The following is a 19,065-nucleotide window of genomic DNA, read 5'->3' on the forward strand; positions in this document are numbered from 1 at the left end:
AATAAATAAATAAATAAATAAATAAATAAATAAATAAATAAATAAATCTTTAAAAAAAATAATAAAAAATAAAATAAAAAATAAAACTGAGACTCAGAGAGGTGGAGTAACTTTTGCTCAAGTCCACAAAGCAAACTGATGACCAAGTCAGAACTGGAACTACCTAAACACCGAGTCCTCCTTCCAGCAGCTGCATTGCCTCAATGTGATGACTATGTAAAAATACACAGGGGGAGAAAAATCAACCTCACACTTCAGAATGAAGTTGGTGACCATTAGACCCAAGGGACAGGGATGGAGGAGGTCTCTCCTCGTGTCTAGCTACCAGCACAAGGGATAAGATGTTTTTTTTTTTAATTTTATTTTATTATGTTATGTTAGTCACCATCATTAGTTTTTGATGTAGTGATCCACGATTCATTGTTTGCGTATAACACCCAGTCCTCCATGCAGTATATGCCCTCCTTAATACCCATCACTGGGCTAACCCATCCCCCCAACCCCCTCCTCTCTAAAACCCTCAATTTGTTTCTCAGAGTCCATAGTCTCTCATGGTTCGTCTCCCCCTCCAATTTCCCCTCCCTTCATTTTTCCCTTCCTTCTCCTAATGTCCTCCATGCTATTCCTTATGTTCCACAAATAAGTGAAACCATATGATAATTGACTTTCTCTGCTTAACTTAGCTTCACTTAGCTTAATCTCCTCCAGTTCCATCCATGTTGATGTCAAAGTTGGGTATTCATCCATTCTAATGGCTGAGTAATATTCTGTTGTATATATGGACCATATCTTCTTTATCCATTCATCTGTTGAAGGGTATCTAGGCTCTTTCCACAGTTTGGCTATTGTGGACATTGCTGCTATGAGCATTGGGGTGCATATGGCCCTTCTTTTCACTACATCTGTGTCTTTGGGGTAAATACCCTGTAGTGCAATTGCAAGTTGGTACAACCACTTTGGAAAATACTGTGGAGGTGTCTCAAAAAATTTAAAATAAAGCTACCCTATGACCCAGCAATTGCACTACTGGGATAAGATGGTTTAGAGAAGTTTTTGCTTTGGGTTTGTTTGTTTGTTTTGTTTTGTTTTTTCACCTACAAGGCACTAGGTGCTAGTTTGGGCACTGAGTTTATGCAGACAAAGCTGTGGCCAATTCAGAGTTTCTCTCCAAAAGGCACACAGAGAAAGCAGTCATTTGTGAGGCTTGTGTTTAAGACCATATTAAAGTGGTGAGGGGGAGGGGGGGAACAGACAAAACATTACTTATCTTGGGAAAGCTACATTCCATTAGAACTTGAACTTTTTCAATAGTCCTTCACAGTCAAGAAATCAAGGTATATTCGCTCAATTTAAAATCAATAAATGGTACCCCTAGTTTTAAGCCCCGCATTTAGGTATTTTTAGTCAGATGCAGTTCTTAGGAGGTCTGAATTTGCAAACAACTGGGTGGAATAGATAAAGCACATGTCCAGGTCGCTTCTATATGTAACATGTACATTAAAACTGTATGAAACATTCCCACGAGATAAACACAAGGTAATTACCATTTCTCTCAAAGCTGGCTTCTAGCCAAATCACTTCTGTGCATTTATGAAGCAAGAACATTCTGTCAGGTAAGTAGCTTTGGCATTGGTACCCAACTAAACCAAACAGGGCATTCTCAAAGCAGGAAAAGAGAAGCAAGCCAGTGAACTCTATTCTCTGAAATCAACACCATCTACGTGTAGCCTGAAGTCACTGCTACCAGGACAAGTTCCCCAGCCTGGGATTAGGGCTGTCTTCCAAACAAGAAAATTATAACACTCAATATTGTTTTCAAGCTCTAAGCTAATACCAGCAATTATAATATTTATGATCCATCTGTAAGCTAAACTGACTCTATCTTTTGAACTCCACATGGTAAAGATCTTCCACTTAAGTTTCTACAGTTGCCATAAAAGAGCCTAGTATTTGAGGATGAAAACCCTGAAGGACTTTGCTTCCAATGAATATGATCCTAAACACCTATGCAATTGTTTTTATCAAAGTAATGGAATTTGTATCTATAAAATATAATAGAATAAAATAAAATGCAATATATCTGAGGTTACAAACACGCTAAGCCAAAACATTTAACTCTCCGTGTGGAGTGATACACAGAATTGCGTTTTCACATTATCTTAAGTGAGTTCTGAGGCAGGCACAGGAGACAGGCACTGGGGAAGTTAGCTGGGGCAGATGTACTGTAGCAAAGGGACATGTCTGCTGGCTTTAAAACCCTGGGGAGAAAAACAAACAGTTCATGATTATGGTCAATTTCTTAGACTTTCTTTTGGAAGGACCTAAATGAAACTGGGGTGGTCAATCTGCGTTTACATCGATAAAACCTCTCAATCAGAGGCTCCTCCCATGTCACCCATGGGACCCACTTGGGCACCATCAACAGGAGGGCCCAGAAATGAAGGTGTGAGGTGGAGGTCAGAGATGTTCCCTGGGAGGCGAAACATTCATTTTGCTGCACAGGGCTGAGTGTTAAAAAGAGCATTAAAAAGCTGTCTAAACCATCCCACTTACTCGGCAATCCACATCTTATTGGAGAAGGGCTCCGGCTTCGAGATATCTGGAAAATACAAAGGAGTAATGTGAATGACACAGTAGATGGACCTCAAAGAATGACTCCCTTTGACATTTTATTCCTAAAACCAGCTAAATGGTTAGTTGTTCTGAGGCACTTTACAACTATGATGTCATCCCTGAGGTTGAGCAATGCGATTCCTCTTATACGTCCTGAAGTAAATGGGCAATCAATTTGGTTTAAATCATGTCATTCATTAAAATCTGGGCTCAGTGGCCTACGTTTGTTTGTTTGCTTGTTTGTTGGTTTTAATAGTTGCTGAAGACTTTGAGATTGGATGCTCAGTGGCCATACTGAATTCAATGCTTTCCAGAAAATAATTAGTAGTAGTAGTACAATTAACCAATTAAAGCTAAAATGATCAAATACTCTCTATCAGATTTTTATATGAATCATGTCATGTGTCCAAAACCCTGTCCTATGAAGGAGGGTCCCTGGGGAGCCAGAAAAGAATCATTTTCCAAATCTCACCTTTGCTTTCACTAAGCAAAAGCCACCGCCTATCCCTACAAACCTGTTATGGTTCAGAAATAACTGACTACAAGCAACATCTTGCTCTGAGCTTTCAAAAACTTTAGATAAATAGACACTAACAAAGATGAAAGCTGTTCTGGATGCATCAAGACCTCAAATAAGCCAAAAAACCAGGCTAACTAAAAATATTTGTATTTTATTTTGCAGGTGTACCCAATCACTATAAGGAGAGGACGGTGGAAAGGGGCAGAGAGTGGGCAGCGCTTTCACTATTAATAATATATTTTAGGGGCGCCTGGCTGGCTCAGTCAGTAGAGCATGTGACCCTTGATCTTAGGTTCATGAGTTCAAGCTCCACATTGGGCGTGGAGCCTACTCAAAAAAAAAAAAAAAAAAAGAATGTATTTTATTCCCTCTAAAGTTTGAATTATTTGGTTCTCCTTGGGCACAAAGCAGGAAAGAGAAAGACGGGGTGTGAAACATGCATAAGGGCTTTGTTAGAGGGACATTGCCAGACAATAAGCCTTCCAGTGAGAGTCCAGAGGAAAAATTTGCCATGTCTGTGAGTGCTATAGGCGTCTAATATTGATCTTCGATAAGCCATGTCCTCTTAGAATAAGGAGATTGTGACTTTTCCAGGATAAAATTCTCAAGATTTCTTTTTTATTTTTCAGTCCACTAAATGCACTATCCTTTTGCTTTTACCCACTGTAAGTACTTATTCATGAATACGGATAAGTAAGTTATATTAAAATCTCTAAGGGCAAAAGATCTGTGTCAGATTCATGTCTTTTCCATTTGGGGCTATTTCCTCTTTCTGGATATTCCTCCTTAATTTCCCAGCTCATTGAAATTCCATCCAATCTAAAAAGCCAAATCAAGTACCAACTTGCCCATGAACCCCTTCCTCACTACCAAGTCCAGAAAAAGTCCCTACCTCCTCTCATGGCTCTAGTCCTTCATGCCTCTTGTATGGATGATGGCATATACCACACTCAGTTACTTTGTTTAAATCATATTGATCTTCCTTTATTGAAGCCCATTCAGGGAAGAGACCGTGTTTTCATCATGTTTGTGTCCCCCCTCTGCAAATCGAGCATCCACCAACAAAGGAAGGAATATTTGGTAAAGAGCATGCTGAAGTAATAGATGCTCATTAAACTCAGAAAACTAGACATTATTAATGGGGGGGGGTGGTTGTTTTTGATTTTGTTTTACAGAGGGAGTTTTAGAAGTTTATAGCTAGAGTTGCATTACTGGAGATAATTTCAGAGAAGTGGAGCCCTAGCTGTTGTTCTCCTCCACCACTCTCCCTAAAACAAGATTGAGCAAATATTTCAAGAATTTTTATTCGAAGGAACAGAAATTGTTAGCCTATCTGGTGTCCAGAGGTCTTGGTATTCAAAAGGCATGGACTAAATATTATTTGTTGAATAAATCAACAGTGGTGACTCTTAATAATGTTTTTGGTTTTCAGAAATGTTTTTGCTGTTATTTTTTTTTTGACAGAGGTATTAGTAATCCTCCCAAGAACTAATACACAAGGAAGCCAGTGTTATTCTTCCTACTTTGAAGCGTGGAGGAAAATTAATACCTGCAATGCCCTTTATACAGTATTGAAATCCAGACCATTTGAGCAATTTCTCCAAAACTCATGCAATACGTTGAAGAGGAACCAAGGACCTGTGTTTAGGTCACTCCCACCCTCTGTTCAGAAGACTATATCTACTGCTCATTTTCATTCTAAAACAAAAATAAAACTATGAAATATGTAAAGTCTATTATTCTTCGAAGTAATTAAGAAAAACATGACCTCTACTTCCTTCTTTCTAGAATGATAAGTTCCTTAGCCCAAGGGAGCATAAAAATCAGTTTGGGGTTATTGCAACACGTTCTCTTTCTACGTACAGACTTATAAGCACCTCTTGTATAGGTGATTATTGGAGATAAGAGTGTCAACCAGAAGATGCTTTGTGTAAAAAGTATTAGATATATACCGTGCTTAAACCAATACGGCTACGGGGGCAGATGGGACTTAAACTCCTGCTTCGACATCGACTTACAGATCGAACTGAATTCCACTAAAAAAAGAGAGAAAAATAGCAGTTTGTGAAAGTTCACCATGGCTTAAAACAATATGCATATCCTAAAGAATGAGAGGTTTTGCTGATATGATTACACTTGGCCTATTACTAGGGATCAATCAGCAGGAGACACACTTTTCACATCTTACAGCTGCCCAATATTGGACAATAACTTTAGGGTATTTCTCAGATGAAATCCCATGACAGTGAACTTTGGAATATTCAAAGTCTCGGTGCTAGAATTTTGTTTTGATGAGTAAATTGTTAGACATTACATTCCAGCTTGCAAGTGTCAGAGAATGTAAGCCCCGTGTGGGCAGGGATTTGGGTCTCTTTTGTTCATTGCTGAATCCCCAGCACCTAAACACAGTGCTTGGGTCATAAAAACATTGTTGAATGAAATGAATTAATGAATGAGGGAGGGAGGGAGGGAGGGAGGGGGTCACCATTGTTGCCCATCTATTAACTAAATTAATGACTAAGAAAACGATATTCACTATAATGAGATTTTACTAGCAAAATCCTTCTCACAAATTTCCCTTCATTCAACTTTTTCCTTTATTCCAAGTACTTCCTTTTAGGATTTTCACATTTTGTTTTAGGAGTTTAAGCTGGGGTAAATGTTGGCGATATGCTTGAGAAGAGGAAGAAGGAAGTTTAAATGCCTATTTGATGTAGAATATACAAATAGTGGCCATTTCCTCTCCCTCCCTTCCGAATTGCACTACAGAGGGTCTACAATTAGAGTTTCTTAGCAGAAAGTGATAGTTGCAGGAGCAAGAAGCATGTTTTATGAGCTCATTCATCATAGACCATGTGTGGCTGTCAGATCAACCCAACCCAATTTCTGTAGGTTCAACTTCCATAGCACAAAATATTTTATTGAGATACTATTCACTCTAGTGGAATGTTTCAGCTGCAAAAACCCTTAAGTTCTTTTAAAATACTCTACTCCTGTTCTTCCTTATATTATGAAAAACTGCCATTAAAGCACTTCCCTATTCTCTTGTTCAAAGAGAACAGGAACTGAGCCCACCCAGATGGTGGCTTTGCGCTGGACTGAATAGCTTCCATTTAGAATTCACTTAATTCTTTCTAGGAGGGGCAGGATAAAAACTCCATTGTGTGAACTATACAGAATATCCAAGCCCCCGTGGCCACCCAACCCCCACCACCACACACATTGATACACTTTCATAATTACGACTCCATTTTGAAGGCTGCCCAATTATTTACCATGTCCAAAACATTTTACAACCAATGCATATAGGAAGCAACCCTCCAAAACTGTTGGGCTACTCTCTCCCCACCTCCTCTGCCTTCTTTTTTTTCATCCCTTCCCCCTCCCTACGCATCACACCAAGGAGAGAAAAACAGAGTACATTCATCGTTTCCAACATGGGTAATGGTCAGTAAAAATTTGGCCAACTGTTTTCCTGAAAGTTAATTGATCCCTTCCCAATGCTTAGAATTATAGAGGGCCTCCAATAAGATGAGCTCAAAGAGCTTTACCCTTATGATAGCATATTTCTAAGATGGAGGAACCAAATATGACTAGTTCCATCTTATAAATAAAGCAACAGACAAAGAAGTTACTGCCAGGAAATTATGAAGAATCATGGAGGAATCAAAGAAAAGAATCTCTTCTTTTCCAGCCAGTCCGTTTCCCCTCCTTTGTATGAAGCCTTATCAAGCAACTCTTTAGACTTCCTCTATAGAATCTCTGGGTTTAGAAATGTTCTCGAACTTGTGAATCAAACACTTGGGATGAATTGTCACTATGCAAGGCCACCGTACAAAAGCCCCTCTCTTGGTGACAGCTTCTCCCTTCATAATGACACAGTCATTCTCCATGAGAGCAGGCCACACGTGATAGAGGACCAAGGGAGCAGTGAAATCAGAGTCATAGCTGCGATGGTACCTATTTTAAACACACAAAAGAACAAAAAAGAGAAGTTAAGCAATGATGTAGTATAACTGGAGGACATCAGTGTAAATTCTCATTTTCTATTATGCTCAGTCTAGATGAATATGGATCCTGATTCTGTTACTGAAGAGATGGTTGTGGGCTCTTAGAATGGGAATCAGTGATAACAAGGACCCAACATGGACTCACACAGAACAAGTTCTGTCAGACTAAACTCGTTCCTTCCCTTCTCAGAATTATAAGTTGCAGGTCAGGGAAACACTAGAGACGGAGACCATCTGAAATCCTGTAGGCACCCTGAAAGATTTCTCATGCTATCTTTGTGGGCAAAATAAGAAAAATAGAGGTGGATGATTGACTTAAGTAGATGGATTAGAAACTGGTTCAATGATCATACCCAAAGTGAAATAATTAATGAGTCAATAAGACCTTGAATTCAGCTCTCTCTCAATCGTTCGATAAGTAACATGTTCATCAATGACCTGCATGAACTATAGATAAACCACTCAAAGGCTAGGGATGGGTAGGAAAAGAGAAATAAAGAACAGTATCAAAAAACAGCTCAAAAAACAGGAACAATAAGCTGAATCTAATAAGACACAATGTAGTGCAGATACGTATGAGGTTCTATAATTGAGTCCAAAAAGCATATAGTTGCACAGATAGAGGCAATAAAAGCCTTAATCACAGTACAAGTAAGAATAACAGGTTTCAGTTGAACTCAGAATGATCAACAACAGTGTTATATAACCGAAAAACAAAAAACAAAAACAGAAAACACTGGTACAGATTAGCGGGATTAATAGAGAATAAGAATGGAAAGGGTATTAGTCTCTCTAAGCTGCTCCATTCAAAGCAGAGGACTACATCTAGTGTGGAGACTTAAAAAGGAATACTCAGAAAAGCATGGAACACAGGCCAAAGAAACTGATCTATCAGGAAGTCTCAAATCCCCTTTATATGGAAAAACCCAAAGCCATGAGGCCAGAAGTAGGAAGATTTGAATAATTGCTTCAAATATGTGAAAGCCTGTCAGGTTTTTTTGGTTTTGGTTTTTTGTGGTTTTTTTTTTTTTTTTCTAAGGATTAGACTTGTTCTATGGGGCGCCTGGGTGGCTCAGTCGTTAAGCATCTGCCTTCGGCTCAGGTCATGATCCCAGGGTCCTGGGATCGAGTCCCTTATGGGGCTCCCTGCTCCTTGGGAAGCCTGCTTCTCCCTCTCCCACTCCCCATGCTTGTGTTCCTGCTCTCGCTATCTCTCTCTGTCAAATAAATAAATAAAATCTTTAAAAAAAAAAAAAAAAACCTTGTTCTATGAAGTCCTCAAAGTAGAACCAAATAGTCATTATTAGGAGCTCTAGTTTCAGCTCAACAGCCTTTCAGAGGTACAGGCTACAGAGTGCACCAAGAGGCAACAATTTCCGTCTGATTAAAGGCATGGAAGCAGGAGGACCCCAGAGGTCTGTGAAGTGTGCAGATTCCATAAAGTAAATTGGGTGAACATTTCTGAGTGGTTCTATGCATTCTCCACAGGAGAAAGGAATAAAGGAAGGGGGATGAAGAGAATATGTTCTGTGAGGAAATCAAAAAGCTCAATTGCAGTGTAATGTTCTAATAGCAGCTCTTCCATGAGTGGACACGTGTTAGGAGCAATGATCTGAAAGAAACTAGAAACAGGGCAATGTCAGGAAAATATGGCAAGCTAGAAGGCAGTTGGAAACACCATCATTGTGATTTGGATAAGCAAAAGAAATGTATGTAGTCTCTGTCATCAATAGCTTGTAGGGATATTGGGCCACCACCACCCCATAACTCTATAGACTGAACAAAGACCAAGAGCTAACATTTATTGAGTGCTCAATGCATGCCAAGCAGTGTTCTTTAAAAAAAAAAAAAAAGATTTTATTTATTTATTTGAGAGAGAGAGAGAGAGAAAGTGCACAAGCAGAGGGGAGGAGTAGAGGGAGAGGGAGAGGGAGGCTCCCCGATGAGCAGGGAGCCTGATGTGCGGCCCATTCCCAGGACCCCAGGCTCTTGACCTGAGCTGAAGGCAGCCACTTAACCGACTGAGCCACCCAGGCGCCCCCATGCCAAGCAGTATCCTAAGTACTTTATCTGAATGAGTTCGACTAACCTTCTCCAGCCCGAAGAAATAGGTATTATTATTTCCCCCATCTGACAGAGAGGGAGCTAAGGAACAGAAAAATTAAGTAGCATGCCCCAGATTATAGAGCTAATTGGTGGTACAGCTAGGATTTGAACCCGAGCAGCTTGATGCCAGAGCCTCAAGCCTCAGAATGTTCTTAACCACTAGCTTGGCCTCCTCCCAGTAATTTCCAGCTGTATCATAAGAGCCCATAAAATTTCAGTAAATGTTTTAAATTAATTTAATTTCTTCTAATTTATATAGGAAACATTTACCATGTAAAAGTTGATAGAAATCTAATGGACCTAGAGGGTCTCAAGTGCTAGTGTGCACAAGGAACACCTAGGTGTTTCTTAAATGGCAGATTCTTGAGCCCCACTCCAAACCTACTGCATAAAATATCATGGGGTATGATCCAGGAACCTGCCTTTTTAACAAGACTTGAGCACTTCTGACACAAGTGATATATCTCTATGCCGTACTTTGAGAAACCTGGCCTAAATACTGCAGTAGAAACCAGTAAGAAGTACTACACATTTGTATGTATGTAGCGCCTTGTTTAGTGTTCCAGACAGGCTCCAGGTACTCATTAGTTCTCCCCAAGACCAATGCATTCAATGGAAATGATTACATCACCTCTGAATCACGTTTGACTGAGAAAGAAAATGACCCCAGGAGAGGGGTCGGCCCCATGGCACAGAGAAGTATATGGCAGGGCCTGGAAGTCAGGTCATGTCTATCGATTTCCCCACCCAGAGTTCTTTTCCCTAAATTGTTTCCAGGAAATAGAGAAAAGGTTATTTATTATTTAAAAAAAAAATCCCTTAGCTTCTGCTCTAATGTCTCTTACTTGCAATCATTAAAAATTTCTCCATCCGCCCCAAATGCAATATCTAGGGGTGGGTCTAAAGCCTGCATGGCAAAGGCAATGCAACATATCTCCTGGATGAAGTCACTGAGGAGGCAAAAGTCAACTTCAGGAGGAAATGAAATCTTGGGATTGACATTCATGGCTCGGATCACATCCTGAAAAACAAAAAGATGGCATCACCTTGTTACCAACCTGTGACAAGAAGCTCTGACATCCAAAGGGGGTTATGTCAGGTGGGGGGCGGAGAAAGAGCACATGGGTAAAGACGTTGTAAACTAGGAAAGTCACACATGTGCTGGAGGAGAAAGACTCACTAATGGGGAAGGAGGAAAGATGATGCAGAGGACAGATGGCATACTAAAGGCCAAGAGAATCCCCCCCTCAAAAAAAACTAAAGCAAACACCCTTAGTGGGTTTTATTTATTTCCTCAATTCTCTATTCTGGGCAAGTATAGGAAGTGCCAACTTGTTCATAGTGTAGAACAATAGCAATTATAGTAGCTTGCCCTTACTGGGTGTTTGCTACGTGCCAAGTCTTGTGCTAAGCAAATTACTTGCTTGTTTTTCCTCTCAAGAACTCTGCGGGGGTCATGGGCATTGTTGCTCCCATTTTAAGGCTGGAAAACTGAAGCACAAACAGGTGAAGTAAATGTGCAAGGTCAGACAGCTAGTAAGTGGCACAGCCAGGATGCAAATCGACACCCACCTTCCCCAAAGCTGTTGCTCTTAAGCACTATGGTATGCTATCTCCAATATTAAGAACCCATCGAAAGAATAGAACTATAAAGGTCAGACTATTTTTTCTCCGCATAAAATGTCTAAGAAACGGCCGATAATGACTGGTTCTACAAAGTCAACTGGATGCTGCTCCTTTCTGCTATCCCGTTACGTAAAAGCAACCCTGAGCACTGGGTGGATTTCTGAGGTGTTAGTATTCCATGTAAAGGGCAACAGTAGCATACCAGTCCTACTAAGAGACCCAACACTTACGTTAACACTGCTTTGGGAATCATATAGATCGAGATGACAAATGATATAATCCAAGACGGCATCCTCAAAGTTACTCGACCCCGCGAGAGATGGTGTCAACGATTTCCTCACGCGGATCTTGAAATGCCTGAATGCCATTTTAGCTACATGGAATGCCTCCTGCACGTAAAAATGCAGCAAATTTATTAGGTGGAGGAAGGGGAGTAAAGAAATCAAAGCAAGGAATGAAGAAAGAATACCCACCAAAAATTCAACATCGTATGGGTCTTCTGATCACTAAACACAGTTGGTCAAAACTAATTTTAATCTGGGAGAAAATACATACCTCAATTTTGAAAAGTACATAAACACATCTACGACTATGCACGTTCACTAATTTCAAGATAGTTGATCATTGTCCTGAGAATCCTGAGTGCAAGAGGCAACACAATTCAGAGGTTCAAGGAAACAGATCATCTGTGGTCACATAAACACTTAAAAAGTGCTGGTTAGGGGCGCCTGGGTGGCTCAGTTGGTTAAGCGTCAGACTCTTGATTTTGGCTCAGATCATGGCCTCAGAGTCATGGGATCGAGCCCCGTGTAGGGCTCTGTGCTTAGCAGAGTCTGCTTCTCTCCCTGTGCTCTTTCTCTTTCTCTCTCGAATAAATAAATAAATCTTTTTTTAAAAAGTGCTGGCTGATGCTATGATCCCACCACAATGTCATATTACTGGTCCAGAAATGAAATTATCAATCTGTGCTTATGTTATACAAAGACACATATCAAGTATCTGGCATGTTTCCTGGCATATATTAATTCAACAAATATTTATTAAATGCCTGTTATGTGGCAGGCACTGAGGAAACTCAGTTATGCATGAAAGGCATGGCCATTAAGCTTACAGAACCTTAACCAACTTCTTAATGAAATGAATCACAGCTGGTAAACTTTTTTCTGCAAAGAGCCAGAGAGTAAATGTTTTAGGCTTGCCTAAAATACATACAGTCTCTTGTCACATTTTTTTTTTTACAATCGTTTAAAAATGTAAAACCATTCTTATATTCCTAGCTCTCAGGTGGTATTTTCCTTAGAAATAAGGAAATAACAGACCAGGACAAGATCTATCCCACAGGTCATAGTTTGCTGAGTCCTGAAATAAATTAATAATTCAGGATAATGTTCAGTAGACTCTGATAATTCTGGTCTCATACCAGTGTTTCGTTTTCTTTTTAAATATTAACTGTTCTCATTTCTCAAAATGGACCCTTAGTATCTCAGTATAGTATCCACAGAACAAATACCTTTGCTTTGAGAATTAAGGATTATATATGAGCACTTTTAATCTGCCATCCTCAAGTAGCTCACATACTAGCAGTTTTAGAAACTACTCTTAGCTCAATAAACGGAAGAGTTAACAGCCTTCTGATTTTTTTTTTTTTTTGAGAAGGAAAGGAAATCAACTGGAAGATTCGGTGCAAATCAACATAGTATATATTCATTTGAGATAATCCTCTATTTATGGATACTTCTTCAACAAATGCCTGATCAATATAAATATTGATATATATGAATAGTTCTTGACTGTGAAAAATTAGCCATCCCAAATATTTGTGAAGGAAAGAAGGAAGGAAGCAAGCAAAGAAGGAAGGAAGGAAAGGAAGGAAGGAAGGAGGGAAGGAAGGAGGGAAAGAAGGGAGGGAGGAAGGAAGGAAGGGAAGGAAAGAGGGAAAGAAGGGAGGAAGGAAGGAAGAAAAGAAGGAAGGGAGGGAGGGAGGAAGAAAAGAACCAGAGAACGACCCGTTCGGCTGACGCCCGTGCTGCCCCCCCGCGGGGCGCACGGGCCTCTGGGGCGCAGCCGCACGAGTGTCACCTACCACTGCGGCGATGTAGATTACGCGCTGCACGGTCTCGGCTTTGTCGATGCAGCGCCGCAGCAGAGACTGCGCATCCAGCCGGGCCTGGGAGTAGGCGTCGCTGAACCGGGACAGGAGGGCAGCCTTGCGCGCCACATTGGACATTTTGGCGCGATTCGGGGACGGGCTCCTGATCTTTACGACCGCGGTGGCGGGGCTGGTGGAGCGGCTGCGGCTGCGGCTGCGGCTGTGGCTGCGAGGGCCAGGGCTGGGAGTCCGGCTCCGGGCGGACCTGTTGGTAAGCAAGAACCAGCCGGAGAAGCGCTCTGATTCGCTTCCTTCTCATTCCCGGCCCATGACCTGCAAGTGATTGCCAGGAGCCGTGCGCCCTGCTGCACCAGGGAAAGCAGCTGCCCCTCGCCCCCCGCCCCCCGCGGCCTCTCTGCCCGGCATCAAATACGCGGTCATCCGCTCTGGATCTGCACAGGGAATTTGCACATTTTATCCTTTAAGCAGCCCTTCGAGCTCAACATCGATTGTTGGCCATTTCAAGGCCAAGGAACTAGAGGCTCAGAAAAGGAAAGTAACACTGGTGGCAAGAGCCAGAGGGAGAAAGACCAGCTTCTCAGTATTTCTTACCCCAGCCTTGGGGTACTCACGTATCAGAGGCTGATACGTGAACGTATGAACACTCAACCGTGAGAAAGAAGATCTGCGTTCTCGTTCTATAGCAGTGGGACCGTTCGCGCTCATTTCTCCCTTCCAGAGTCTGAGTGCTTACCTACAACATGCTCGCCCTAGTTCTGGGTGGGAGGGAGGGTCTGAAAGATCCAGTGGGCTAATACAGGTGGAAGTGCTCCGTGAATTGTAAAGCACGGCATCAATGAACGGTATTGCTATCAAGTACAAAGTAAATTCTAAAGGAAATGGGTCCCTAAGGAGGGAAGCGTAGAAGATACTAGGAAGCAAACGGTTCTTCTACAAAGCCCGCCCTGAAGGTGGAGCGGAGCGAAGCGAAAACCCTCAACGGTAGTCTGCCAATTTCCATGGTGCGAGAAACACTGCCGCGGTGACCCATTTCGAGCTATGAATGTGACATCACACTGAACTTGGAGGGAGGCAGACGTGCACAGAATCAGTTCTAGGGAGCCAGGACAAGCTAGTACCAGCACAACATGGCAGAGTGACTCCCCGGAATGAAAGGCTAAGGTGGCATTTAGGGGAATGGGGACCAGGGTGGGAGTGGCTTTGATAGCTTGGATCCGGGCATGCTGTGGGGCTGAGGGAGGTGGTGGGTGTTAAAAAGAACAAGGAAAATGCTCCAAGAAAAACGTCCCGCTCTGTCCTCACGTAACTCCGAATGACCTGTTTTAACATTCTGTCCATCAGTAGAGAGGGATGTCACAAGAACACTCACCTACACACTTCATCAGACAAAATGAGCTATAGAAAGTAAAATGACAGGTGGTCACCCCAGAGAGGGACTGGCAGGCCTCAGAGAACAGGACCCTCCTATTATGGAACATTCTTCCGGCATGGGTACCATGCATGTATGACAGGCCCACCCAAATCTGCTTTCAAGCCAAAGAACTATCCTCTCATCTCACATATCTCTCAGTTTCATTCCTTGGGCTTCCATGTCAGCCCCAAATTAATTAGTGCCCAAGCACTGACAATCCAGGAGGTATTTTCTCTCTCTGGAAGAGGGCAGTTAGAGAAAACAATCCCTTTCAATTCAAAGTTTCCCATATTGTGGGGGTTTGGGTGCAAGATGTCATTTCATTTTTTTTTTTTCCAAGCCACGTTTTTACCACTACCAAAAGGAACTTAAATGAAAAGATCTGTGAGAATTTGTCAGACCTTCCTTGAAGCACAGATTTTTCAGCAGACAAAACAGCTATCTCGTCCTTTAGCGTTCGGAGCTGTTTCTCATAATCAGAAATCACTTCAGTCCGCTGCTCTATGCCCCACTTGTCAATGCCCCGCTGGTCCAACCTCCTCTGCTCAGAGGTCCTCGGCTCTGAGGTTCTAGGCTCCGTACACCGATGCTCCACACTTCTATGTTCTACGTTTCGGTGGCGGGATTCCTCCTGGACTTGAAGAGATTTAAGCCTGAACAGAAAACAAAAATTAAGGAGGAAAGAAAAGAGAAGGAGGGAAGGATGGAAGAAAGGTAATAGCAACAACTGGCATACCTAACAACAGAGGCTACTCTACTCAGCAAAGCAATTACTGCGTTGGACAACTCTGATGGAAACGCACGAGGAACAAACACAATTCAGAAAAGAGCAGAATTACCAGGGTTAGAGTGCCACCCCACGTCTGCAGCTTGCATGAAAAAAGGCTCCTGAGAAAGGAGTATGTACGCAGATCCTCCAGCAAAAGCAGAGTGGGCCTATAGTCATCCTGTTCTATATTAGGCTGATCTTAACTGCACAGAACTCTGGAAGCATCAGACCTCCAAAGCCTAGGTCCAGAAGCTGGCCAAAGATACAATCTCCTATCTTCATTAGCTCTCTGATTCTCTGAACAGATGGAATGGGGGCGGGGGGGGTGGTGGTGGAGTATGACAATAGAGATGGAATAACATCCACAATACTAGGTGGAAGGGTGAATTTATACAAATAATGTATTCTAGAGACAAAGCTTCAGAAATAAACTTAGCATCCTTATAAAGATGCAGAGAGGCATGACTATCTAAAACAGGAACAAACCCACACAAAGAGAACGTGCTGTGATGAAAAGGACAATGATAAGATGAAAAGGTAAGGGCTAAGATTAAGAAGGACACAGAGAAGCTAAAAATGCAATAGCAGAATTAAAAGCTGCACTGGAAATGGTAAAGAACAGAATCGCTGCTACAGGAAATCACTCAATTATAGGGTCAAAGAATCTGAGAAGTTCTATCAAGTAGGAAATAAGAGATGAAAATGATGGTGAGAACTCTTTCCCTAAGCGGCCTGAGGTGACCTCTGAAAATGGCCCACTATTCGCTTAACCCAGAAAACCCTACAAAATCATGCACATCAGGAGGTTCAAATCTTCATGTTCACTTTAAGAACACATGTGAAACTGCCCAGGCCATCAAGGGTATGCAGATCCCAAAAGCCACGAAGTATCTGAAGGACGTCACTTTGCAGAAGCCATGTGTGCTATTCGGTCGCTACACTGGTGGACCTGGTAGGTGTGCCCAGGCCAAACAGTGGGGCTGCACACAGGGTCGGGGGCCCAGGAAGAGTGCTGAGTTTTTACTGCATATGCTTAAAAAGGCAGAGAGTCATGCTGAACTTAAGGGTTTTGATGTCGATTCTCTGGTCATGGAGCACAACCCAGGTGGACAAAGCCCCCAAGATGCGGCGAAGAATTTACAAGGCTCATGGTCGGATTAACCCCTACATGTGCTCTCCCTGCCACATGGAGATGGTCCTTACTGAAAAAGAGCAGACTGTCCCTAAACCAAAACAGGAGGTTGCACAGAAGAAAAAGATATCCCAGAAGAAACTGAAGAAATAAAAACGTATGACCCAGAAGTAAATTCTGCATTGAATAAATGCAAATAAAATTAAAAAGAAAGAGAGAAAAGAAAATGATGGTGAGGGGGAGATAGAAGTAGAAAACAGAGCAGTGCTCCCAGCTACAACAGTGAGGGTGTTCCCAAAGAAATCAGAACAATGGAACAAAAAAAAAAAAAAAAGAACAATGGAACATGTGTGAAGGCAGCAAAAAGGTATTTGTGTGTGTGTGCATGCGTGGGTGTGTTTTAATACAACCCCCACTTGCTTTTTGGGGGGAAAAATCAAAATTAAGATCAATGAAGGTATACCCACTTACCCCTGTCAGAATAGCTAGAATGAAAAAGACAAGAAGTTATAACAAGTGTTGGTGAGGATGTGGAAAAGGGGACCCTCGTGCACTGTTGGTGGGAAGGCAAGCTGGTGCAGCCACTCTGGAAAACGGTATGGAGTTTCCTCAAAAAGTTAAATATTGAAATCTAATAATTCCACTACTGGGTATTTACCCAAAGAAAACAAAAACACTAATTTGAAAAGATATATGCACCTCTGTATTTATTGCAACATTATTTACAGTAGCCAAGATATGGAAGCAACCCATGTCCACTCATAGATGAATGGATAAGGATGCGATATATGTATATGTGATATGATGTGACATAATATATATATTTATATATGTATACACACACAATATATATACATATACATACAATGGAGTATTACTCAGCCATAAAAAAGAACTAGATCTTGCCATCTGTGACAACATGGATGGACCTGGGGTGTAGTATTCTAAGTGAAATAAGTCAGAAAGAGATAAACAAATACCATAAGATTTCACTTATATGTGAAATTAAAAAAAAATGAATCAACAAACAAAAAGCAGAAACAAACCCATAAATACAGAGCACAAACTGGTGGTTGTCAGAAGGGAGGATGTGGGGGGATGAGCAAAGGGGGTGAAGGGGAGTGGCAGGCATAGGCTTCCGCATATGGAAGAAGTAAGGCACAGGAATAAAAGGCACAGCATAGGGAATATAGTCACTGATATCGTAATGGCATCGTAAGGTGACAGATGGGAGCTGCACTTGTGAACGTAGCATAAGGTACAGAGTTGTTGAATCACTATGTTGTACATCTAAAACTAATAGAATACTGTGTGTCAACTATACTTTGATTTTAAAAATTCAAGGAAGATATAACCTTAAAGTATGTGTTTATGCTCTCCTTCTAGAAATTTATATTTAGAGAATAATCTGAAATTTAAACTAACATTTGCTGCAATAATTATCACAATGTTATTTCCAATGTTTAAAATCAGTATCAAAGTAAATGTTCACTATTAGGGAAATATCTAAATAATGGAACATGATGCATCTATTTAAAACTAAGTCTTGCACTATTTTTTCTTAGTAATAGAGAAAAACAATGTTAAGTGAAAAGATGGGGTCCAAAATTGTATCCTTATGCTGATTTTGTAGTAATAACTATTTTTTTAATGTATCAATTGGAAGAAATAGCAAAATGGTAACAATAACTGGCTCTGGAATTTTGAGAGGGTTTTTGGGTTCCTCTTATACTCTGTTGTACTTGGAAATTTTTCCATAGTAGACAGCGTTTTTGTAGTAAGAAAAAAATTATATAAAACATTAATAAAACTATTGCTGCCTTTCCTCTTTGTGAACAGCTTCTTTCATATGGTAATGGAGTACCAAAAAGCTAAATTCAAAGATCAATCAGCAGACTGCAATAATCCTGTCTTTTTTTTTTTTTTTTTTGCTTACTGCTTTCTTAGCTGATTTATTTCCTCCTCTGCAGCCAAAAGGGATATGGCCGATCTGTTCTTGGTTTCTTCAAGAGTCTTTTCAGTTTCAGCCAGACTGTAAGAGAAATCAGTAACTTAAGACAGATTTTCCAAAATTGGCAGACTTTCCAAATCAAGGCATAGGTTCTCCCAGGAACTTTTGGCATATGATATAAGTTCAACAAAAACAAGATCAAATTATGAGACATCTGCATCCAATCAGATACTATTGCAAATATTATGGTGCGCTTGTATGCAAAAGCATGCTAGCATTCTTTCTCAATGTCAAACGTGAAGACATTATAGAGTGGCTACCACTAAAGAGCTATGTAATAATTATTAACGTTAGAATGTAAAGGGCAAAGAAACTTGTTCACTTCTTCCTTCTCACCCTCCTAATTCATCTGCTCAGCACACCAAATCTTCAGGCTGCCTCTCCCTATAAAATCTCCATTTTCTGCAATATCCCAATACCCTTTTCTGCAATATTCTCATTACTTTGCACCATAGAGTTGCATTTGATCTAATTTTCCCAGACTTCCTACATATAAAGAAAAAATTATTTGCCCACCTACAAAGAAAGTCTTCCACAATCACACTTGACTACCAAGTATTTCATGCCTCTAACTTCCACCACTTATTGAGCATAACTTTCCTGAGTTTTCAACATAGCTAGGTCATTGTGAGTTTCAAGGACTCTCTTCATTATAGGCAAATCATAACAAATCCTATTATTTCTTTAGGTCTCTCTAAAATTTAAAAAGAAATGGGTGTGTATGGATGACATTGGATGGAGACCAGTGGTTCTCAGT

At 41.0% G+C, this 19,065-nt stretch overlaps 1 protein-coding gene across 1 annotated transcript in view; it reads right to left on the reverse strand.

The window, feature by feature from the left end:
• Window positions 1–2,058: 2,058 nt before the first annotated feature.
• Window positions 2,059–19,065, reverse strand: part of SPATA18 (spermatogenesis associated 18) — a 35,400-nt gene continuing 18,393 nt past the window's right edge. Inside the window, exons 5-13 of the mRNA XM_021701664.1 lie at window positions 18,234–18,329; window positions 14,798–15,049; window positions 12,959–13,229; window positions 11,106–11,264; window positions 10,095–10,270; window positions 6,970–7,093; window positions 5,086–5,169; window positions 2,554–2,599; window positions 2,059–2,258 (exon numbers count right to left, since the gene is read on the reverse strand). Of these exons, the coding sequence (XP_021557339.1) occupies window positions 2,251–2,258; window positions 2,554–2,599; window positions 5,086–5,169; window positions 6,970–7,093; window positions 10,095–10,270; window positions 11,106–11,264; window positions 12,959–13,229; window positions 14,798–15,049; window positions 18,234–18,329 (1,216 nt within the window). The 3' untranslated portion in view covers window positions 2,059–2,250. The remainder of the gene's footprint in view (window positions 2,259–2,553; window positions 2,600–5,085; window positions 5,170–6,969; window positions 7,094–10,094; window positions 10,271–11,105; window positions 11,265–12,958; window positions 13,230–14,797; window positions 15,050–18,233; window positions 18,330–19,065) is intronic.

The sequence above is a fragment of the Neomonachus schauinslandi genome, chromosome 2 (genome assembly GCF_002201575.2).
Source record: "Neomonachus schauinslandi chromosome 2, ASM220157v2, whole genome shotgun sequence".
Lineage (NCBI taxonomy): Eukaryota > Metazoa > Chordata > Mammalia > Carnivora > Phocidae > Neomonachus > Neomonachus schauinslandi.